The sequence below is a fragment of the Zeus faber genome, assembly GCF_960531495.2.
Source record: "Zeus faber genome assembly, chromosome: 10".
NCBI lineage: Eukaryota > Metazoa > Chordata > Actinopteri > Zeiformes > Zeidae > Zeus > Zeus faber.
The window spans coordinates 33,493,793-33,517,627 of record NC_137199.1 but is presented as its reverse complement, the minus strand read 5'-3'; the positions used below and the strand labels follow the sequence as shown (position 1 = coordinate 33,517,627).

The following is a 23,835-nucleotide window of genomic DNA, read 5'->3' as shown; positions in this document are numbered from 1 at the left end:
ACACCCAGCTTAACACAACCATGAGATCCATAACCGGGACTATCCGCTCAACACCGCTCCCCTGGCTCCCTGTCCTATCAAACATCCCCCCTCCACATATCCGGCGAGCAGCAGCCACTCAAAGGATGCTCCAAAAGGTCAAAGACTCTCCCCATCTACCAATCCATGCAGACATCTACGACCCACCCACTTCTCGACTTCCATCTAGACGACCAGTTTGGAAGAACATTCCACCAGCTGACTTCACCATCCAACTGGCTTGGAAAACAGAATGGGAGTCCAAGGAGGTCCCAAACAAACATCTGGTGTCAGGCCCCCATCAACAGGTCCCTGGCACCAACCTCCCAAGGAGACAATGGTCTACGCTCAATCGCTTCAGGACTGGACGTGGCCCCTGCTTGGCAGCCTTCACAAATGGGGCAGTAGCCCCGCTCCACTGTGTGCTTGTGGAGAGGAGCAAACCATGGAACACGTCATAGAAGTTTGCCCTCTTCAAAAACTGAAAGGAGGATTAGTCACCTCCACACAGCACCAGGAGGCAACTGCTTGGCTTAGGGACTTTGCATTCGCTAAATAAAAAGAATAAAGTAGTGACCTAGTAGTGAAGTAGTGACAGAGGTAAAGTAGTAGTGAAGTAGTAGTGATGTAGTCATAAAGTAGTGACGTAGAGGTAAAGTAGTAGTGACGTTGCAGTAAAGTAGTGACATAGTAGTAAAGTAGTAGTGATATAGTAGCAAAGTAGTGACACAGAGGTAAGGTAGTAGTGAAGTAGAAGTAAAGTACTGACATAGTAGTATAGTAGTAGTGACGTTGTAGCAAAGTAGTGACATAGTAGTAAGGTAGTAGTGACATAGTAAAGTAGTGACAGAGGTAAGGTAGTAATGAAATAGTAGTAAAGTAGTGACACAGAGGTGAAGTAGTAGTGAGGTAGTAGTAAATTAGTGACATCGTAAAGAAGTAGTGAAGTAATTGTGACATAGGAGTAAAGAAGTAGTGAAGTAATAGTGAGATAGTAGTAAAGTGGTAAAGTAGGAGTAAAGTAGTAGTGAGGTAGTCGTAAATTTGTGACATAGTAAAGTAGTCGTGAAGTAGTTGTGACATAGTAGTAAAGTAGTAGTGACGTAGTAGTAAAGTAGTAGTGACAGAGAAGTAAAGTGGTAAAGTAGGAGTAAAGTAGGAGTAAAGTAGTAGTGATGTAGTAGTAAAGTAGTCGTGAAGTACTAGTGACATAGTTGTAAAGTAGTAGTGATGTGCTAGTAAAGTATTATTAGATATTATTCCAAGAGATATTATATATTATATATATATTTTTTTTATTATATATTATATATTTATTATATATTATATATAATATATGTATAGAAATTATATACATATATATATATGTATATATAATAGTATATATATATATATATATATATATATATATATATATACTATTATATATATATGTATATATAATAGTATATATATATATATATATATATATATATATATTATATAATATATCAGATTTATATAATATACAATATATATGATATAGTATATATAATATACTATATCATATATTAAATCTAATAAATATATTATATATGATTTACCGTATTATATATATGTTATATCTATTTTATATGATATATTATTGTAGTTGTTGCACCTCGGGCTCAGAGCTCCGGCAGCAGCGGGACACAGCGGCAGCGCTGAGCTGAGACCTGGCTTCAGGAGCCGCCACACGGACCAGCGGCACCTCCAGCTCCACCCGCAGCCCCCGATGGTGGCTGCCTCCTCCGCGTCTTTGCGGCCGTGACGACAGCGGACCAAGCGATGTCGACACCGGGCTTTCCGCACCTGAACCCTGCTTCGGCGGCCAGCCAGAGCCGCACGGCGAGCGGTGGAGAGCCGCCTTCCTACCGTAACGGTACGGAGGCCGCTTACCTAGCCTAGCCTAGCCTAGCCTAGCCTAGCCGAGCCGAGCCGAGCCTAGCCTAGCCTAGCCTAGCCTAGCCCTCCAGCTGACCCTCAGCTCCTGGACCTTCTTCGCTCCTCAGATGTTTGGTCCCAATTTGTTGTCGCCTCTGCTGTCTGCACGGCGGTAACTATAGTCGCTAATCTGTCAGCTGTGCTAGGCTAGTGCTAGGCTATAGGCTATTGCTAACTAGCTGTGTTTACCACTGGGGCTTAGCTGTTAGCTTAGCATCAGCTTCACTGCTTGAAATAATAATAATAACAATGTGTTGAACTTCCGACGCTCAGACTGACTCTGGCTGCTGGTCTGACAAATAGTTTAATCGTTAACTGTGTTTATTCTTTAATATACAGTATTCATGCTCAGTGTCCTGGTTCTATCCCAGGTTCTGGTCCTTTTGTGTCCCAGGTACTGATCCATGTCCATCCATGTCCGTGTCTGTTTGTGTCCCAGGTCCTGGTTCTTGTGTCTCAGGTCCTGGTCCTTGTGTCCTCGGTCCTGGTCCTTGTGTCCCAAGTCCTGATCCATGTTCTTTTGTGTCTCCAGGTCCAGGACAGAGCTACCCCCCCTCGTACCCACCTCAGCAGCAGGGCTACACCCCCAAAGCCTCCGTCACCAGCACCACACATGGCTCCAGCTACTACAACCACAACACCACCCTCCACCAGCAGCAGCAGCACCCCTCGTACGGGCCGCCCTACTCCCCCCTGGCCCAGCCCTATGCTCCCCCGGGGGGCGGGTACTACGGCCAGCAGCCGGGCCTGGTGCCCCCCCCACCCGGCGCTGCGCTCCATCCCATCGTGGCGTACCCCGCCCCCCCGGGCAGAAGCCAGTATGGGACCCTGCTCTCCGCCCAGACCTCCACCCCCTGCGCTGCAAGGGGCGCCGTGTGCACACTGATGGGCGCGCCCCTGCACCAGTGCCCCCCTGGACACACGCAACCTGTCGTCAATGGCCAACAGCCTCCAGGTAAACATTACTACGCCCCCCATGAAGGTAAACATGGCCACGCCCCCCTCCAGGTAAACATGACTACGCCCCCCACAAAGGTAAACATAGCCACGCCCCCCCCCCCAGGTAAACAAGACTACGCCCCCCACGAAGGTAAACATGGCCACGCCCCCCACCGGGTAAAAATGACCATGCCCCCCACCAGGTAAACATGGCCACGACCCCCACCAGGTAGACATGGCCACGACCCTCCACCAGGTAAACATGGCCATGACCCCCACCAGGTAAACATGGGTGCCAGCACGCTGCATCCAGAGTGCATGGCATCATGCTGGTTAGTACTGCAGTATTGTAACTAGTACTGCAGTACTGTAATTAATACTGCATTACTGTAATTAATACTGCAGTACTGAAACTAGTACTGTAACTAGTACTGTAATTAATATTGCAGTGCTGTAACTAGTACTGTAACTGGTACTGTAACTAATACTGCAGTACTGTAACTAGTACTGTAACTAATACTGCAGTGCTGTAACTAGTACAGGTGTGGTCAAAAGTTGACATCCACTTGTAAACAACATGTATGTCATGACTGGAGTTTCCAATCATTTGTACAACTTGTATTTCTGTGATGAATGATTGTAACATACTTCATTGTCACAAAAACATTCATAAATTTGGGTTCTTTTATTTATTTATTTTGGGTTTTCTGAAAATGTGACCAAATCTGCTGGGTTAAAAATATACAAACAGCAATGTTTATATTTGGTTCCATGTCCCTTGGCCATTTCCACCTCATGAGGGTGCTTTCCTGGTCCTCTGGCTCGTGTGTTTTGGGTCCTCCGGCTTGTGTGTTTTGGGTCCTCCGGCTTGTGTGTTTTGGGTCCTCCGGCTCCTGTGTTTTGGGTCCTCCGGCTCCTGTGTTTTGGGTCCTCCGACTCCTGTGTTTTCTGGTCCTTCGGCTCGTGTGTTTTCTGGTCCTCCGGCTCGTGTGTTTTCTGGTCCTCCGGCTCCTGTGTTTTGGGTCCTCCGGCTCCTGTGTTTTGGGTCCTCCGGCTCCTGTGTTTTGGGTCCTCCGGCTCCTGTGTTTTCTGGTCCTTCGGCTCCTGTGTTTTGGGTCCTCCGACTCCTGTGTTTTCTGGTCCTCCGGCTCCTGTGTTTTGGGTCCTCCGGCTCCTGTGTTTTGGGTCCTCCGACTCCTGTGTTTTCTGGTCCTTCGGCTCGTGTGTTTTCTGGTCCTCCGGCTCCTGTGTTTTGGGTCCTCCGGCTCCTGTGTTTTGGGTCCTCCGGATCCTGTGTTTTGGGTCCTCCGGCTCGTGGTTGACTGTTGATCTGCTGCTTCCTGACACTGACTTGTTTCTTTGGCACAGTCCACATGTTCTCCTTGGAGTCAGGACGTTATGAAACCTTCATTCCAGCCTGATTTAGACATATTTTTATCACTGTTGATGTGTGTTTGGGGTCATTGTCCTGTTGGAACAACACCCCACCTTCTGGCTGATGATTTTAGGTTTTCCTGTAGGGCACTAGTTCCACTGGCAGCAGAGCAGAATACCAGCACCACCAGCATGCTGGATGGTAGGGATGGTGCTCTTGGGGTTAAAGGCCTCACCTTGTCTCCTCCAGACATATTTCTGGTCATTGTGGCCAGTGTTTCCTCTGACAACAGAACTAACCTCCAGAAGCCTTTTCTTTGTCCATGAGATCAGCAGCAAACTTCAGTCGAGCCTCAAGGCGCGGGTCCTGGAGCCTCAAGGCGCGGGTCCTGGAGCCTCAAGGCGTGGCTCCTGGGGCCTCAAGGCGTGGCTCCTGGGGCCTCAAGGTGTGGCTTCTGGAGCGAGGCTTCCTTCTTGCATGACAGCCTCTCAGCTCATGGTGATGACTGTGGACACTTATCAGACGTGCTGTCGAGGCAGCAGATTGTCTGGGCGACATATTCATGAGGAATTCCTCATGAACCTTGAACCTCGTGCACCTGCGATGTGCCACAGCAGGATGCAGATCACGGTGTCTCCTCCACTGATCATACTCTGCTGCTCCGTTTGCCCAGAGCTGAAATGCCTAGAACTGGAGCTGGGGGTCCATGTGCCGTTTCTTTATTGGGTTTTTTTGAGCATCTGCCCCAAAAAGTCTCTGTACGGAACTGTAGAGGGGAAGTGAGACCCCATCAGGGGTCACAAGACGTGAAGAAGCTGTTCCACAAAGATAATGTGATTAACACAACTTTCTATATCGCCAAAATGTATAATTCAAGTTGCTGTTTGTATATTTTTGACATTTGACATTTTCAGAAAACCTAAAATAAATTCACAACAGAACCAAAATTGATGAATGTTTTTTGTGACAAAGAAGTATGTTACAATCATTCATCACAGAAATATAAGAGTTGTACAAATGGTTGGAAACTCCAGTCATGACATAGATGTTGTTTACAAGTGGATGTCAACTTTTGACCACACCTGTACTAGTTACAGTACTGCAGTATAAGTTACAGTACTAGTTACAGTACTGCAGTATTAGTAACAGTACTAGTTACAGTACTGCAGTATTAGTTACAGTACATCAGTATTAGTTACAGCACTGCAGTATTTCTTTTAACGCTTATATCATAGTGACAGTTTGTTAAAAGAACCAGGATCACGTACTACATCTGGAGAAATATTGCAATATCAAACACTGCGCTCTGTGAGCGTATCCCACAATGCATTGTGGGGACAAGGTGCTGGTAGAATATTCCATGCAGTGACGTCATGACAACGTGCTGACAGGAAGTGGAGCAGTTACATGACAGTGAAGTATGCACAAGTGTTTGAGTACAGTGGTAGTAGCACACTCCCTAATAAAGTACGCTGGATGTGAGAAGAAGAAGAAGAAACAGTCTTTAATCGTCACACGACACTCCACAACACATGCTTGCACACACACACACATGCACATGCTTGATGGTGGCCGGTGAAATGGCTCCTCTGCTTTTGACCCATCCTGGCTTGTCCTTCCTCCGGGGGCACAGCCAGGAGCAGTGGGCAGCATACGTGGACGCGCCCGGGGACCAGGTGATAAGTGTCCATCGCTGGTCAGACGATGATGGGTGCATGTTTTTGGTGGGGGTCCTTACTGACATGAGGTGGAGGAAACCCCATGTGAACACGGGGAGAACATGCAAACTCCACACAGAAAGGCTCCTGTTTTTTGGAAGATAACCCACCGGAGCACGGTGCCAACAGCGCCCCAGGCGGGAATCGAACCCAGGACCTTCTTGCTGTGAGGCAGCAGTGCAATGCACTGCGCCACCGTGCCACCACACGGTGTACACACGAGTACACAAAAAACATCAATACTCCAAATACCATTCAGTTCTACTGAAATACTCCATTGTGATTGGTCAATAATCTGATTCAGCAGTATGTTATTTTGAATATTGACCGCTGTCTGTAAATAATGAGCTTTGCCTGAGCTACCACTCAATAACAGCAACTAGTTGAGGGTTCTTTACTGTGTGAGAAGTTGACCCATCTGGAACGGGTTTGGAACCTTTCCACTGTTTGGATCATGATCTGCTGTTGGTTCTGCTCTTCAGGCCAACACTACGACCCCACCTTCCCTCCGTATGCAGACGGAGACGCTACTCCGTCTGGAGTCTCCACCACCTCGCTGCACTCCTCCCCAGCACACGACCACCAAGGTAACCAAGACATCCACACCCAGTGAATCCATATCCACACCCAGTGAATCCAGATCCACACCCACTAGATCCAGATCACACCCACCGAATCCAGATCCAGACTCTGTTCAGCCTGTGTTTTGTCGCAGTCATGTTAGAAATTTGTTCAACACAAACGTGTCGAGTGTCACCTGTCGTAGCGTCATTGGTTTGAAGAACAGTTCAACTGGAGCGACAAACTGTTCTTCTTGTACTTTGTGTCGATGACGTACTGTGATGTACTGGTTCTTCACTGGTCCAGGAACTGTGTTGCGGTGTCCACTATGTTGGACACCGCAACACTGCAAGATTCCATTATGATGCCAATTTGAGAAATGTCATTTTCTTCATGCTCGAATGTTTAATGTCAAAGTTGTTCCTGGGAAGGTGGATGTGAGTTCTATAAAATAACCAGCTGGAGTTTTCTGGTCATTTCGTAGTGACAGCAGCAGCGAACAGAGGGTTGAGTGTTGACATGGAGTTAGAATATGATGCAGAACCGTGTAGAAGAAGTGTCGTCAGTGTTTGGGACCAGGAGGGAGCTGGGGGTGGAGAACCACAGAGCTGAAAGCACACAGACACCCAGGAGCCCACTCCGGCCCCTGCTCCCCCCGTTCTGATGTTCCTCTCCCTCCCCCCTCCCAACAGGAATGCCCTACGTTGGACACGTTGCTAATAGCGCCGCTAGCCCCGCCTCCGTGCCGGCCCCGTCCCCCACTGCCGCTCCTTCGTCATCCAGCTCCGATGACGATGAGGAGGATGAGGATGAGGATGAGGAAGCAGGTCTGCTTTAGCCCCACCCCTTCATCCCATAACCCCACCCCCTCCATCCCGTCACCGCAGCAATCAGACTGCGACTTGACGTATAATTCACCAGGTATCAAGATTTGGTTTTGTATCACAAATATTTGCTAAAAAAGTAATCCCAGAACAAGTTAATACAATAATAGAAATTCAGGATCTAGTCAAAGATGTTATAAATTAAAATTGAGAATCAATACATTTTGAATTGCATTTGAATCACATGGCAATAAAGCTTTGCCAGTGAATGATTAAATAATAAATACAAATCATATGGTGACACCAAAATGAATTCTTTTTTCACTGACTACCGTCCATCTAGCAAATCCATCACCATCCATTTTACTCCCAGCCATACTAACCCAGTCCTACTCCCAGCCATACTAACCCAGTCCTACTCCCAGCCATACTAACCCAGTCCTACTCCCAGCCATACTAACCCAGTCCTACTCCCAGCCATACTAACCCAGTCCTACTCCCAGCCACACCACCAGCTCTGTGTGAATTTGTTTGTGTTCGTTCCCTGATTTAACCCTATCACTGCAAACTGTCCCTATTTTCTGAGAGATCTGAGTGCTAAGTAAAGTCAGTGTACGGGCAGATACTGACAGCCTGTGCTGGTGTTGTCATTGAGACGGCATCGGGGCGTTCTGCTCTGATCCTGCATTCACAGCCGGTCGGCTCGGGTGCAGATCGCCATGGCAACAGATGGACGGTGGTTCTACTTTTTAATGTCAACACTGAGCATGCTGTTCTGCTCGCTGCCTTGTCAGATCGTCCATCTGTGAGGCCCCGGCCCTTCTCACTTAAAATCGGTCATATGACCAACACGCTGTGTGGCTGAGCTCATGTGCAAATCTGACCCTGGATCAGAGAAAGTTCCAGAGCTAAAAATAAAATCTGGCTAAACCGAATGTATAGACTTTCTATAAATTACCCATAATTCTGTGGCATCACATATTGATGTGCTGTTAGAGAAGTGTGACGTTCCAATAAAATGACAGTCTTCATATGTGTAGAAGCACTTCCTCCAATTCTCTGTATCTGAGAACAGGATGTAGCGCCACCTACAGGCTCTTGGGATAAGTGGACAATATCAGTTCCATTCCACAGCTCAGTTTATATTTGAAAAAAGGAACTTGGGACTCAGTAGTTCCACTTACAATCTAAACACGTTTCCTTGCTTCTGTTTCTGAAATGTGTTTGTTTGGCAGCTTCATTTAACAAGCTATCAAACTTATGTTAGCACAGTATCCAAGACAGATGTGTTTTCTAATGCTACCCAGTGGTGTTTTTGAATGGCACCTCCTTCTTCTCGGTGGGTTTTGGCTCTCCTTTCCCCTCGGAGCGAGGGAAGACCCTTTCCAGGATGGCTAGCGCTCATTTGCATCCCCTTGCTAATGCCATAGCAGCCCGTTTGAGCTGCTTCTCCCCAGAGGGCGCTGCCTCCGGCCCAGGTTCTGCTGCTGTTCTCCTCAGCCTGGTTTCTAGAAAAAGTAAACCTGAGAATCACAGGACTGAACTGGTCAGTTACTGAGCAGAAGAAATGCTTCCAGTCGCTTTTGAAAATGGAAGGAATGGACTAATACTAATATTGCTTAAGTCTGCACTGCTCGGTCTGTACTTCTTGGTCTGTTGGAGGGGTGCAACGGTACACGGTGTGTTATCAAGCCGTTCGGTATGTCCCCTACGGTACAATATGCACACTTGAACGGCAGTATTACGGTAACTGGGTAGAAGTCCACCAGACAGGTTGGCGTACGGGCAGGGTGGCGTGGTGTCAGTGCTTCTTCCTATTGAATCAGCTGTTGCAGCTCCACTGGCCATGCGGCCACACGGGGTCCGCGCGGCGTTTCTCTATTTGTTTTCAACTGTGCACGGCTACGCAGCCTTTTCAATAGAAACGCAAACAACATAAAAATGTTTTTGTAAAGAGTGCAATCAATCAAGGTGTCGAGTCAGAAAACAACCCCCCGGGATGGCTGTGTCCCTCAGAGAGAGTCGGGTAGAATGTCTCCGCATTACGCAAAATTTCGCTGTATAAGGAAAGGTTAAATAAAAACGCACTGTTCTGGTTTGCTGATCACAAGCCCCACATCGCTGGCACGCCCATTGTCGGTATCGTTGGAGAGGGAGTCAGGTGCTCAAATTGCACCTCGATCGCTCCCTCTCCGTGGCCTCCCCTCGGGATGGTGCGTTGACGGCTGCCTACCGCCAATAGGAAGAGCCGGTCCTGCTAGTAATTTATGGAACTATACTATACTACTATAAAAACATTTTTTAACACCTTTACAAATTTCTTTCTTAAATGTAAAGATACCGAAACCGTACGGCCTCAAAACCCTGATACACACTGAACTATTAACCAACTGTACTGATGCATCCCTAGTCTCTACTGCTTGGTTTGTGTTACTTGGTCTGGACTGTTCTGTCTGTACGGTCTGAACTAATTAGCAAGTCTGTCCTTTTTATACTTAATGTTGGGCCTGTACCGCTCCGCCTGTACCGCTCCGCCTGTACCGCTCCGCCTGTACTGTTCGGCTTGTAGTGAGTCGTAAGACCAAGTAACATGCTCCTTCCGTTGATCCGGAGCAGATAATCTGCTGGCATCAGATTTAGCTGCAGATAATTGGATCTAATCCCAGCCAATTGGAGCGCTGCGCTGTCCAACATGGAGTCTGTCACGGACACACAGATTCTGGTGTCAGTTGTCCATCTGTCGTCCTGGAATGGATGAGAATAAGATCAGACTTTAAAAGATCCCTGAAGGGAAAATGAAGAGAAACCGCAGCACAGAGAATGTACAGACTGTACGCACAAATCAATATGAAAAATAAAAATATACTAAATAAAAATAAAAAAACAGTGAGCCTGCAGTGTTTTCTTGAGAAATGGAACACATGCATCAGATCATTGTGTTCTAGAAACACTGTCACCATGGTACCAGGGCTCTGTCCTGGCTTACTCCAACTTTCTTCTCTTGCTTCTTTCTGACCAGAACTTTCTTTCACCGGTTTTCTCTCTCTCTCTCTCTCTCTCTCTCTCTCTGGGAACAGGGTGATATGGTTCATCTGTGTTGAGAGGTTAGGTTTAACCCTAACCCATGTATTTTTTTAAGCACCGACGACTGTCATTGTTCAACTAATGAATCTTGATTTGTAAAGAAAACAACTTGTTTCTCAGTAAGTAACTTAAATTTGAATAATGAAAAATGAAAATAATAACAATAAATATGAGAATATTTAAACAACACACCTAAACAGTTAAGAGCTTTAGCAAAACTAGACTTTAGAATTATAAACAATAAGTTACTATCACACTACTTTTAATTACTCACCAAAATAAGCAGAAAAACTACCAGGGGAACGCTGGTAGTAAAAGGAAAATGACTACCTGCAGCACCGATCAGAGCCATCTTTTCTCCAAACAAAGCAAATAAAATCTCGAGATGTATTTAATTTACTCCGTTTCACGCTGCTGCTCTGCTGTGGAGCAGATCGCCCCTGAAACAACCCCTGCCGTGTTCTCACGGTCCGGTGGCAAATGCACCACGGTCCGGCACGGTCGGTGAGCCGATGGTTGGGAACCTCTGCACTAGTGGACATTCCCTCGCTGATGGTCGGGTTCATTTCCCACTTTCATCGCCACATCTGTGTAATCACTGGACATTGTGGTCAAAGGTGCACTCTCCCATGTACACAGTGAAACACCGGAGGAGAGGGAGACACCCGGTGCGTAGTGCGTCTCCACCGACTTCAAACACCGTTACCGGGAATATTTCTCTCTAATGTTCGTTCACTGTGCAACAAACTGGATCAACTTATATTGAACGTTATTGGTATTTTTTGTGTAATATTTAAATTCTGTTCTAATTTTGTTCCTGCAGCCCTGGTGCCAGGTGGGAGGGTGCAGTGTGCGTTGAGGGGTGCGGGGCAGCGGACCCCTCCTGAGCCGACCGCAGCTCTCCAAACCCTCAGTTGGTTTGAAGCCGGGAGTCAGCCGCAGTCAACTCCCCAGATGGCCCCGCATAGCCCCAGCGCACACTGCATTTGTTTACTGGCGAATCTTCACCTCCCCAATATGGCGACCATGTTGGACAATATTAACCACAAAAGTACTGGAAGAAACACAAACCTGCTTGGGATTCCGAAGTTCGAAATCTCATTTGGATCTCATCAAAACGCTCATTTGGATTGATTTTCTATTTGGAATCGCAATCATGACACCTCTAGTATTGAGCTCCTCTGCAGCCTGAGGACTGTGTGTGTTGAAATAAATTAAAAATATTAAATAAAATTGTAATATTCAGTCCCTCCTTTTCCTTTCTCTCCAGGTGACTCCTCCTCCACCACTGGCTCCGCCTCCCCGGTGCCAAACAACTTTGACTGCCTGGAGGACGGCAGCTACCCAGGTACAACTAACTACCATGTTAACTAACTACCATGGCAACTAACCTCCATGTTGCCCTTGGCAACCGTGCAACAGTTACTGTTGAGTGCTATAACAACTGATTATGAACTACCATGTAAATTCATTGGCATGTTAACTAACTGCGCTGTTCACAAATTACCATATTAATTAATTACCCTATTTACCAAGGACATTGTTGCCTGATGAGCATGTTATATAACTGGGTATAACTAGCAGGGACATGTGGTGATCTCAGAGTATTATGGTCTGGCAATATGTTGACGGTTAATGTCTTTAAGGAGCGTTAGGTGCTGAATGTTCCCTCTGAGCTCAGTTTGGGATTTGAACCCATGACCATCTGTCTAAAGGAGCAGAGAGGCTTTGATTTTAGAAGATTAGTATTAAGTATTATAGAGATCCCTTCAAACCACACCTCCTGTCTCTCTCTCTCTGTTTGTTGGTCTCTCTGCCTTGACTGTCTTCCAGAATCCATGCCGCCCTCTGGTGATATGACCAATCAGGCTCCTCCTTACAGTAACTATAGTTACCCCAGTATGCAACTGGCCAATCAGCAGGCTCCACCCTCCCTTGTTGACTCCGCCCCCTCCCCTGGGCAGTACGTCCAGCCCTACCAGCAGTACGCTCAGGTCAGTTCTACTGGTTACTAGAACTAGTTACAGCAGGTGAATACAGTCTCATGAATTAATGAATCGATCCCCCCCCCCCAGCCGTTCCCCAGCCTGTCCCAGCTCTCTGATGCCCTGGGGGGTCTCAGCGGGGTCCCTGAACTGGAACTAGAGTCCCTGAGGCCGGTCAACCTGCTACAGGAGCGGACCCTGCTGCCCCCACGGCCCCTGGAGGCCCCGGAGCCCAACCTGAGCCCCGAGCTGAGGAAGGCCAACTGCAGCCCGCAGTAATAAATCACTTGTTTATTCATCACACGTTCAAATGGCTCGTTCAGTGCATGGTGGTGGTAGTAGTAGTGGTATTACAGTTGTAGAAGTATTATAATAGTAGTAGTAGTATTGGAGTATTAATGACATTTTTATCACAATGGTGTAATTTAGAGCCTGGTATTAGAACGCTTGCAGACTGTCTTCAGTGTCACGCTGTCTCCTGCTTCCTGTCTCCTACTTCCTGTCTCCTACTTCCTGCTTACTGTGACCAGGACGTTCCGCAGCACGCTGAGCAGCGTCCCTCAGAGCCAGTCTCTGCTGAACAAGGCTCGTCTTCCCCTGGGGCTGCTGCTGCACCCCTTCAGAGACCTGCAGGTGGGTAGGAACATCATCTGGTGTTCTTCATCACTCTTCATCTTCCTGTCTGTTGGGACGGGAGCGGCTCCCCCTGGTGGCCACAGCTGTTATGAGCAGAATGATGACGATATAAACCAATATACTACATATTTTTTTACTCAGAACAGAGAAATATAGCAAATACGCTAAATAAGAAGCACTTACCTTTGTCCTCTCTCCCCGCAGCAGTTGCCAGTCATCACCTCCAACACCATTGTTCGCTGTCGTTCGTGTCGTACCTACATCAATCCCTTTGTTTCCTTCCTGGACCAGCGACGCTGGAAGTGCAACCTCTGCTACCGGGTCAATGACGGTGAATTCAGAGCTTAGGATGCTGCAGAGAGCCAAAAACCCAAAACCAAACTAGAACATCATGAGCTGTTCATATTAACCCAATAATAATCAAACCATCTGATTTAAATCATCCCGAACTCCTTCATGAAGGCGTTTTGCTGTTGTGATCTCATTGTTTTTAACCCCCCCTCCCCCTCCCTCCAGTTCCAGATGAGTTCATGTACAACCCGGTCACCAGGTCGTATGGTGAACCTCACAAGAGGCCGGAGGTGCAGAACGCTACGGTGGAGTTCATTGCCTCCTCAGACTACATGGTGAGCAACTCCCGGGCAACTCCTCCTCCTCCTGTTCTGCCTCCTCCTCTCTGCACCTCCTCTCTGCCTCTCTTCCTCCTCCTTCTCCTCTCCTCCTGTTGTGTATCCTCCTCTACTCTCTGCATCTACTCCCCTCCTGTCCACACAAAGCACATGGCTCTATGACATCATCAAGAGGGGGCAGGGCTTATCTCTGCTCACCTGCTAACGATGAAGAAATGCTACTTGGGAGTTAGGGATACAACGGTACATTGGGCTCACGGTTCGGTATGGATCAGGGTTTTGGGGCCACGGTAACGGTAGGTATATATATATATATATATATATATATATATATATATATATATATATATATATATATATATAATTTTTTTTTAAACATTTCACAATTATAAAAAATAAATAAATAAAACCAGTGCTATATTTTTGTGTAGAACAGGTATAAACAGTATTTTTCAAACATAAATGATAATAGTAAAATAAAAGCTCAGTCAGACCAGGGCGTGGTGTCTTCACTTCGGAACCTAACGTGACAGTGGGTGCGCTCCTTTTCAGCCAGGGCACCTCCCGGCGAGGGAGGAGCTTAGGATATCTCTTCATAGAGGGGGAAACAAAGAGACGCTCAAAAGAACCCGATCGTTGGTGAACGACCCGACACCACCTGGTGCAAGTGGAAGCGAGAGAGACAGAGAGAGTCTTCAGAGTAGTTGGTAATGAAGAGCGACACAGCCATCCAAGGGGGTTATTTTACAACTGGAAACTTTTATTGCACTCTTTAAGAAAACGTTTGTGTAGTTGTACCTCCTGGCTGTGTAACCGCAAGCAAGTTGAAAATAAATAAATAAACATACTGTCACACAAAAATAGAGAAATTCCGCACGGCTCCGCTCAGCTGACGTGGCTGGAGGAACAGTGGATTAATTAGGAAGCGTCCTCTCATGGCACCTCGCGACGCATCTGTACACTGCGCTAACGCGTCCTGTGGACTTCTACTGTCATACCATAATACCGCAGTTCACGTGTGCGTATTGAACCGTAGGGAGCACACTGAACACTTGTTTACATATTGTGTACCGTTGCATCCCTATTGGGAGCGCATACATCAAGCCAACGATCACTTGTCCTTATTTATTAAAGCCATTGATGTGTTCCCTGTGTTGCAGCTGCGTCCCCCTCAGCCTGCTGTGTACCTGTTTGTACTTGATGTGTCTCATAACGCAGTAGAGTGTGGATACCTGCAGTACTTCTGCCAGACGCTGCTGGAGAACCTGGACCGGTGAGTCAGCTGATCAGCTGCTGATCGCTTCATTGATCCAACAGCTTTATTGGTCAGTTTTGATTAAATGTTTTCACATCAGAATGTCTTGTTCCTATTTAATGTTAAATGAGTTATTATTAATAATTGACAGACTAAGGAAACGGACGCCTTTCAAGTAGAATCCTAATAAATCAAATATTACAATATTTCCTCCTGATGAGACTGCTCTGCATTCAAGCTTGTCTCAGCAGTGCAGCAGCGCTGTTAGAGTTGAGCTGGCTGCCACTGGAGGGCAGCAGATTCTAACTAGTTGGGGTGTGGTCCCTCGGGGGGGTTCTCAGATTGCCAGGCGACACGCGCACCCGCATCGGCTTCCTGACATTCGACAGCACTGTGCACTTCTACAACCTGCAGGACGGGCTGTCGCAGCCGCAGATGCTGGTGGTGTCCGACATCGACGGTACGACGACTTTGGGACTGAGACAAGATTACACTTCAGCAGAGTTCAACGAATGACCTCTGACCTCTATCTGAGCTGCAGACATAAACTATACAATCATAAAGAATACAAATAAAACTGCTGCTTCGACAGCTGAATTAACCCTGGGGATTAATAAAGTCTAATCTCAAAACTCACTCTTAATATTTAACACTTCAGATTTTGGCAAATTTTAGGACATGTTTTCTGATGTTAATCTCGAGCAGAGAATTCACAGTATCCGTGTCATGATGTCATAATAAAAAGTAGATAATAAGCTTTTTAACGTCTAGTAAGTTAATATCCTTCATCTATGTGACACAACTCAATCCCAGATGTGAAGGAACCTGAGTGATTGTTTCGACATCCAGGTGGAGATATTGATGTGAGGCTCTTTCACATTAACGTCTCTTTCCTTTCGGGGAATCCCATAATCATTCACATCAGATCAATTAAATATAAAATCCAGTTTAATCTCTAATACCATGTTGTGTTTCCTCAGACATCTTCATCCCGTCCCACGACAACCTGATGGTCAGCCTGAAGGACAGCAGAGAGGTCTGGAGCTTTTATTATTATTATTATTATTATTATTATTATTATTATTCATCACTATATGAAACTACTGGATCAATACCCTGTGGTAAGGGTTACTGGAATATTGTGGAAGATTTCAGTCCAACAGGTCGATGATGATCAGGTTTGATTTGCTTTAACTTATCATTATGACCTTAATGTTGATTGCACAGTGGCTGTAGAATAATGACATCATCAGTGTTTACATTGGTTCCCTAGAAGCCTTCATATCATTATGCATTCAAACTGCCATCGGGTACCAGCTCCCGGGAAAACAATGGATTTAGGGTAGTGCATCACAGGAAGTGCGATGCACTTCAGCCAATGCACAACCATTAGTGGAAATGTCAGATGGTGGAGCAATCTACTCCAGGTAAATCGTAAGCCCTTGAATAAAGGAAGGACTCATTGAAATGGATTGAGAAATGTAAACGTTATAGTGCTTTTCATCCAGAAAAACCACAGCTCCCCCGTGGACTTGTATTAGTTTACAGTCCAGTCTCACGCGGTCCAATATGGTGGCCCCGTTGGCGTATCGCAGCTATGAGCTGAAGCAGTCAATGAGGAGCGAATTTATATATGATTGTGTATATGATTGCGCAGCCAAAGTAAATAAAATTAAACTAAAACTGTGAAAACATTTTCATTAACCTCTTCATTGAACGTTCCTTCTTCTCCTATTTGCAAAGTGGTGTTGATCATTTCCACGGAGTGCTCTGACCGATCGTCCAGCGATCCGGTTGTCTTTGCAACAGTGGCACAAAAGTTGCAAAGTTGCATCTATTGCACCTTTAATGTTTTACTTTTTATATTATATTTATTCTTTTTTTTTCCCCCTGTGCTGTCAGCACGCTGGACATACATCTTTGTTCCATTGCATCCAGGACAGAATTAGTTGCAAGTGGAGTTGAACTTGTCAACCTGCAATGAAACTCTTTATTCATTCTTTAATCATCAACAACTGCTGCAATAACCCTGTCCTGTGGACAACCATAGAAACAAACAACAACATGTACATGGAAAAACATAAACATAGAAACATCAGGTGACATGTACGGCATATATGGCCTCTTCCTGTCATAGTATGGTGTGGTGTGTGTTTTTAGGGAGGCTGCCACTACCAACCATTATGTCAACCTAATGGAATATACTGAGTCTGTGACAGGCTATATACACAAATGCATGGACGATCTGACCGTCATCAAAAACATCACTACAAGAGCCAATGACAAACCCTGGTTCACCAAGGAGGTTCGTGCACTCCTGAGAGCATGGAGCGCTGCCTTCAAGTCCGGGGACAAGGACGCCCTCAGAGCTGCTAGGGCCAACTTGAACCGGGGCGTGAGAACAGCCAAGCGTGCCTATGGACAGAAAATCCAATCACACTTCACAGACACAACAGACCCCAGTCGCCTGTGGGAAGGCATCCAGTCAGTCACCAGTTACAGGCCAACACCTCCACCGTGCGAGGACAACACAGACTTCCTCAACACACTCAACACATTCTTCAGTCGGTTTGAGGAAAACAACACCACCACACCAACAAAAGCCCGGACCTGCCCGGACAATGTAACACTTTACCTAGACCCTGCTGATGTGCGGAAGACCCTACTCAAGGTGAACCCCAGAAAAGCTGCAGGTCCTGACAACATACGTGTGCTCAGAGACTGTGCTGACCAACTTACAGACGTTATCACGGATATCTACAACACCTCTCTGAGCCAAGCCATCATACCAGCTTGCTTCAAAGCCGCCACCATCATACCGCTACCCAAGAAATCCCCAGCCTCAACACTGAACGACTACCGACCCATAGCACTTACGCCCATCATGATGAAGTGCCTTGAAAGATTGGTCAAGGCCCACATAACATCCAGTCTCCCCACTACACTTGATCCATTCCAGTTTGCATACCGTCCCAATCGCTCCACTGATGATGCCATAGCAACAGCACTCCACCTATGCCTGGCTCATCTGGAAAACAAAAACAGTTGCGTGCGGATACTGTTCGTTGACTTCAGTTCCGCCTTCAACACAGTCATCCCCCAACACCTGGTAAATAAACTCAGCGAAATAGGCATCAGCACCCCACTCTGCAACTGGCTACTGGACTTCCTTACTGATAGACCACAGACAGTAAGAGTTGGCAAAAACTCCTCAGAGACCATCACTGTGAAAACTGGAGTCCCCCAAGGATGTGTGTTGTCCCCTCTGCTGTTCACACTGGTGACGCATGACTGTTGTGCCAGACACAACTCGAACCACTTCATTAAGTTTGCAGTTGACACAACAGTTGTGGGCCTCATCAGTGACGACGACGGCTCAGCCTACAGAGAGGAGGTAAATCAACTCATCAACTGGTGTGACAACAATAATCTACATCTCAATGCAAACAAGACAAAAGAAATAACTGGACTTCAGAAAGAAACACACACCACACATCCCACTCACCATCAATGGCAGTGCAGTGGAGTCTGTGAAGAGCACTATGTCCCTGGGGGTGTACATCAGACGACCTGACATGGTCAATCAACACCTCCTCCCTAGTAAAGAAGGCACAGCAACGCCTCTACTTCCTTCGGATGAGGAGAGCTGACCTCCCCCCTTGTGCCCTCACCACCTTCAACAGGGGAGCTATTGAGAGCATTCTTACCAGCAGCCTCTCAGTCTGGTATGGCAGCTGCTCTGCTGCTGACCAGAAAGCCCTACAAAGAGTGATGAGGACAGCAGAGAAGATCACCAAAACAGCACAACCATCCATCCAGGACCTGTACCCGTCTCGCTGCCGCAAGAGAGCCACTAATATCATCAAGGACCACACCCACCCAGCACACAAACTGTTCACCCTCCTACCTTCTGGCAAGCGGTACCGCAGCATGCGGTGCAATACCACCAGATTCAGTAACAGCTTTTTTCCAAAGGCCATCAGACTACTAAACTCAGCAAACACGACATGAACACCCACACCCACAAAGACCAACTTACTGTACAATATTTATATTTTTACAATACATATGTATCCCCTGGTATACATATGTATCCTCTTGCTGCTAACTTTGTACTGCACCTTATTACCTTAATAACATACCTCATTTGACTTCTTGAGTATATTAAGACTAACCTTAGTCTTGTTGTGTTGTTATGTCTATTGTTGTTGTCTTTTTGCACTTTCATGTTATATGTTGTGTGTTACAAATATTACTTGCACACTTGGAGTATGGGGAAACGCAATTTTGATCCTCTGTGTAATTATGTGTTGCATGGTACGATTGACAGTAAAGTACACTTTGAACTTTGAACTGTGTGTATATGTGTGTGTGTGCGCGTGTGCGTGTACAGGACTTGTCCCAAATACTTCTGGTGTATAAGGTCGGTATCATATCGTAGCCTCCAAGCAGCAGAAAAGGCCAGTCCTGCAGCCGTATAGACACTCCACGACTGCAGGAAAGCCCCGAGCTCCCTGCCCTGCAGCTAACGACGACCCCCCGGAGCCCATGGAGCAACAGCCACACCTGGCCCCGAGGAGCATAAACCAGTCCCAGTTAGCGGGCCGGCACACTGCACCCCTGAGTTGCACACATACAACCCCCACGTGGAGGCACAAGATGCAGGCACAGAACTCGGGCCATGGACACCAGGCACGGATAGCAGCAGGCCAGGTCCCGCACCGACAGGCCGACACCTCCTCAGAACCGCCCGCCCCACGCAAAGGCGAGGCTCGCCATACCGTAACCGGCCAGATGCCCCACCCGGCCACAGGCCACGAGGGCTGTAGCCGCTTGCCACAGGGCACCCCAGACAGCCAGATATGTGGGCCCTCCACCACTCAGGGTACCCACCACAAAGAAGCCACGCAGTGGTAGCAAGGCTGACAGCCGCCTCCGGCCCCCCAACCCACACCCACGGCAGCAAGCAGCCTCCAAGGGGCCCTGGAAAGCACCCGCCGGCGCTCCCCGCAGCCCCGCCGGGTCGCAACAGGCCAGAAACCACCAGGCACAAGCTGCCCGGACCTGGGCCCAGCCTGCAGGGGGCCCACCTGGCCAACTACACCCCCACCGCTTTGTGTGCTGTTGATAATTCAGTTAAAATTGCAAGCGTGGGGGTGCGAGTCCTCCAAGCAGGTTGAACCAGAATCACTCGCACCCCTCCTGCGCCGCAGACCCTGGTCTGGTGGAGTGTTGTTCGGACTAAGATTTATTACATTACATTGCATTGCATTTAGCAGACGCTTTTATCCAAAGCGACTTACAATTATTCAAACACCGACGGACGCAGCCATCAGGAGCAATTAGGGGTTAAGTGTCTTGCTCAAGGACACTACAGCATGCTAGCAGGAGGAGCCTGGGATCCAACCAGCAACCTTTAGATTACTAGACGACCAGCTCTACCTCCTGAGCTACCGTCCCCACCGTCCCAGTCACTTTATGTGTGAGTGTTTGTGTTCTGAGCTAATATGAGTGGAATTAAAATCGCAGGACAGACGTCAAGCATGTTGGGGCAGGAGTGTGACAGCCAAGATGGCAACCCTCACCACACCCCCCCCCACATAGCTCGCAACCCATCCGTCCCGCAAACCATAGGCCTATTGTGTGGTGTATGTACTGAGTTTGAGTTTTTATTATTTTTCTTTTTTTTAAATTATCTTAAACTGTCCCCTCCCCCAGCTGGTGAGGGACCTCCTCACCTCCCTCCCCTCCATGTTCAGTCAGAGCAGGGAGACCCACAGCGCTCTGGGTCCCGCTCTGCAGGCGGCCTTCAAGCTCATGTCGGCCACCGGGGGGCGTGTGTCTGTGTTCCAGACCCAGCTGCCCTCGTTGGGTGCCGGCCTCTTGCAGTCCAGGGAGGACCCCAACCAGCGCTCCAGCACCAAGGTACTACCAGCAGGGGGCAGCAGATAACCTTTTTATTTTGAATAACTGATTCAAGTTCAAGTTCAAGAGATTATTTGTCACATACATATACATACGGTTGTACATATATACAGTGATTGTTATTATCATTCGGTGTGTGCGTGTGCGTGCGTGTGCGTGCGTGCGTGCGTGTGTGCGCGCGCAGGGCGTGCAGCACCTGGGTCCGGCCACAGACTTCTATAAAAAGCTGGCTCTGGACTGCTCGGGGCAGCAGATCGGAGTGGACCTCTTCCTACTCAGCTCGCAGTACGCCGACCTGGCCTCTCTGGGTGAGATGCTCACACACAGCTTCATATGGAATCATACAATATCGAATATAACTAATTAAATTATAATTAATTCTAACACTAGCTAGTGGCACCACCTGGTGGTGATACATATAAACTACAATGGAAGACTTTAATCCAATGTCCCATTCAGCGTTGCATTTTACGATTCGTGTAAATGTGTAATTTAACATTATTAGTAAATAGTTTATCATATGAAATTATAGTTAGTATTACAGTAAATAGAGTGACATGTAGTGGAATAGTTCACTACGATGATGTGACTTTTTCTCAGTGGAACTAGACATACTAGTTATAAATGAATTGTCGTTCATTGTTCTATTCATTATTATGTTCAGTCAAGTTGTGTGTAATAAGCAGGATAATGTGCAGCCAGACGGACATTATCACTAAATAACCTCCTTTAGAGAGAGACAGACCTGGTCCCTGGATGGAGGTCATCAGTTACATATAAATATAACATATATTGACATATATATGATATAATCTATAAGTGTCGCACAGCCTGCATGTCCAGGTACTCTGCCGGCAGCGTCTTCTTCTACCCTTCCTTCCACCACGTGCACAACGCTGTTCAGCTGGACAAGTTCCAGAAGGATGTGGAGCGCTACCTCACCAGGAAGATTGGCTTCGAGGCCGTCATGAGGATACGCTGCACCAAAGGTAGTGAGGGTTCTCACGACATTCTCATGTTGTTCTCACGCCGTTCTCACCTCGTCCTTATGCTGTCCTCATGCCGTCCTCATGCCGTCCTCATGCCGTCCTCATGCCGTCCTCATGCCGTTCTCATGCCATCCTCATGCCGTTCTCATGCCGTTCTCATGCCGTTCTCATGCCGTTCTCATGCCGTTCTCACGTCGTTCCCATGTCGTTCCCATGTCGTTCTCATGTTCCCCTCCAGGTCTATCCATCCACACCTTCCACGGGAACTTCTTTGTGCGCTCCACCGACCTCCTGTCTCTGGCCAACGTCAACCCAGACTCGGCCTTCGCCGTCCAGATGTCAATCGAGGACTCCCTGGCCGACTCATCGCTGGCCTGCTTCCAGGCAGCGCTGCTCTACACCTCCAGTAAAGGTACGTGGTCCTCTCTTCCCCGAGGGGGATTCTGGGAGTTGTTCCTGGCCCGGGGGGGGGGGGGGGGCTTCAGACAAGGGGGTGAGATGTGGGTTTATGAATCCCTCTGAGACTGCTTAATGTTTGATTTGACTTGAAAGACTGTTCCAGGTCTCACATCGAGTCTGACCTCCTATCCCCCATCCATGCCTCCATCCACCTTTTCAACCCCGCCCTTCCAGGGAAGAGGCGGATCCGTGTCCACACCCTGTGCCTCCCGGTAGTGAACCAGCTGAGCGAGGTGTTCGCTGGGGCCGACGTCCAGGCCATCACCTGCTTGCTGGCCAACATGGGTGAGTGTCCACACCTGGACAATCTGGAGAAGGGGGAGGAAGAAATACTATTATCTTACTCTTGCCATGGAAAGTGGGAGCAATATTTAGGCAGTTTGGACCGATTTCTTACTCGAGACAACATGAATGCTGAATCGCTGAACTCTGCATCAGTAAAATGTTTTCAGCCTCATTTGGTCTTTCTGTTTTTTTCTGTCGCAGCCATTGACCGCTCTGTGTCGTCCAGTCTGTCCGACGCCCGCGACGCTCTGGTCAACGCTGTGGTGGACTCCCTGAGCGCCTACAGAGGCACTGTGTCCGGCCTGCAGGGGGCGCTGGTGGCCCCCGCCGCCCTGAGGCTGCTGCCCCTCTACGTGCTGGCTCTGCTCAAACAGGTCCTCATGCACACTCATACACACCAACAAACCACCCCCTCATGCACTCCGACTAGGCCTGAACGATTCATCAGATTCAAACCAATGTCACAGTTTGAAAGAACGCAATTTTCAGGTTTTTTTAAACCTCTTAGGACCGACCGACCATATTCAACTGCTGTTCACATGGAACCCTTCTCCACCTGGGCCTTCAAAGTTCTCGTTTGAATATTTGCTTCTACCACCAAGATCTAGGCGACAAGAGGCAGGCGGCTGCCTGGGGCAGCCGCCATCCCGAGGGGGGGCCAGGAGACGTGCGTGTCATCGATGGGGTGCCCGCGATCAACGCGCCGAAAAGTGCCTTCTCCTTATGGAGCTAGACAGTGTATAACGGGGACACTTTCTCTGCAACTCTCTCACCCCCCCCACCTATAGCCATTGTTTTAACCAAACCTCCACGACGCCTCCCTGTGAGACCCCGTGCTCTGACCCGTATCATGGGGCGCCGTGCAGGCGTGTGTACGCGTGTGCACAAGGCTTGAAGTTAAATCAATCCGTCAATATTCTTCTGTGATAGATTTTTTTTTTTATAATTCGATAGTTAAATTAAGATATGTTATTCATGTAAATTCATCTCACAGGAAAGAGCAGTTAACATATTGACTGTATCCAATGTTGTGTTGGTCATACTACGTGGCAGAGTGAGGGTCAAAGGTCATGAGCGCTCTAGAACAACAGCGCTCTGGTAATCCACACTGACTGACAAAACAAAACGACTGCTGGACTGAAGAATCAGTCGACTGATGGGTTTCTGACTGATGATTCGACCTGTCCACTT

The 23,835-nt window shown here is 47.6% G+C and overlaps 1 protein-coding gene across 1 annotated transcript in view; it reads left to right on the top strand.

Moving 5' to 3' along the window:
- Window positions 1–1,716: 1,716 nt before the first annotated feature.
- Window positions 1,717–23,835, top strand: part of sec24b (SEC24 homolog B, COPII coat complex component) — a 32,338-nt gene continuing 10,219 nt past the window's right edge. Inside the window, exons 1-19 of the mRNA XM_080008386.1 lie at window positions 1,717–1,918; window positions 2,513–2,935; window positions 6,495–6,599; window positions 7,266–7,400; window positions 11,752–11,829; window positions 12,315–12,475; window positions 12,557–12,741; window positions 12,997–13,099; window positions 13,307–13,433; window positions 13,619–13,728; window positions 14,892–15,004; window positions 15,328–15,446; window positions 15,967–16,022; window positions 20,705–20,911; window positions 21,096–21,219; window positions 21,742–21,900; window positions 22,139–22,312; window positions 22,534–22,644; window positions 22,846–23,018. Coding sequence (XP_079864512.1) covers window positions 1,825–1,918; window positions 2,513–2,935; window positions 6,495–6,599; window positions 7,266–7,400; window positions 11,752–11,829; window positions 12,315–12,475; window positions 12,557–12,741; window positions 12,997–13,099; window positions 13,307–13,433; window positions 13,619–13,728; window positions 14,892–15,004; window positions 15,328–15,446; window positions 15,967–16,022; window positions 20,705–20,911; window positions 21,096–21,219; window positions 21,742–21,900; window positions 22,139–22,312; window positions 22,534–22,644; window positions 22,846–23,018 — 2,757 coding nt within the window. The 5' untranslated portion in view covers window positions 1,717–1,824. The remainder of the gene's footprint in view (window positions 1,919–2,512; window positions 2,936–6,494; window positions 6,600–7,265; window positions 7,401–11,751; window positions 11,830–12,314; window positions 12,476–12,556; window positions 12,742–12,996; window positions 13,100–13,306; window positions 13,434–13,618; window positions 13,729–14,891; window positions 15,005–15,327; window positions 15,447–15,966; window positions 16,023–20,704; window positions 20,912–21,095; window positions 21,220–21,741; window positions 21,901–22,138; window positions 22,313–22,533; window positions 22,645–22,845; window positions 23,019–23,835) is intronic.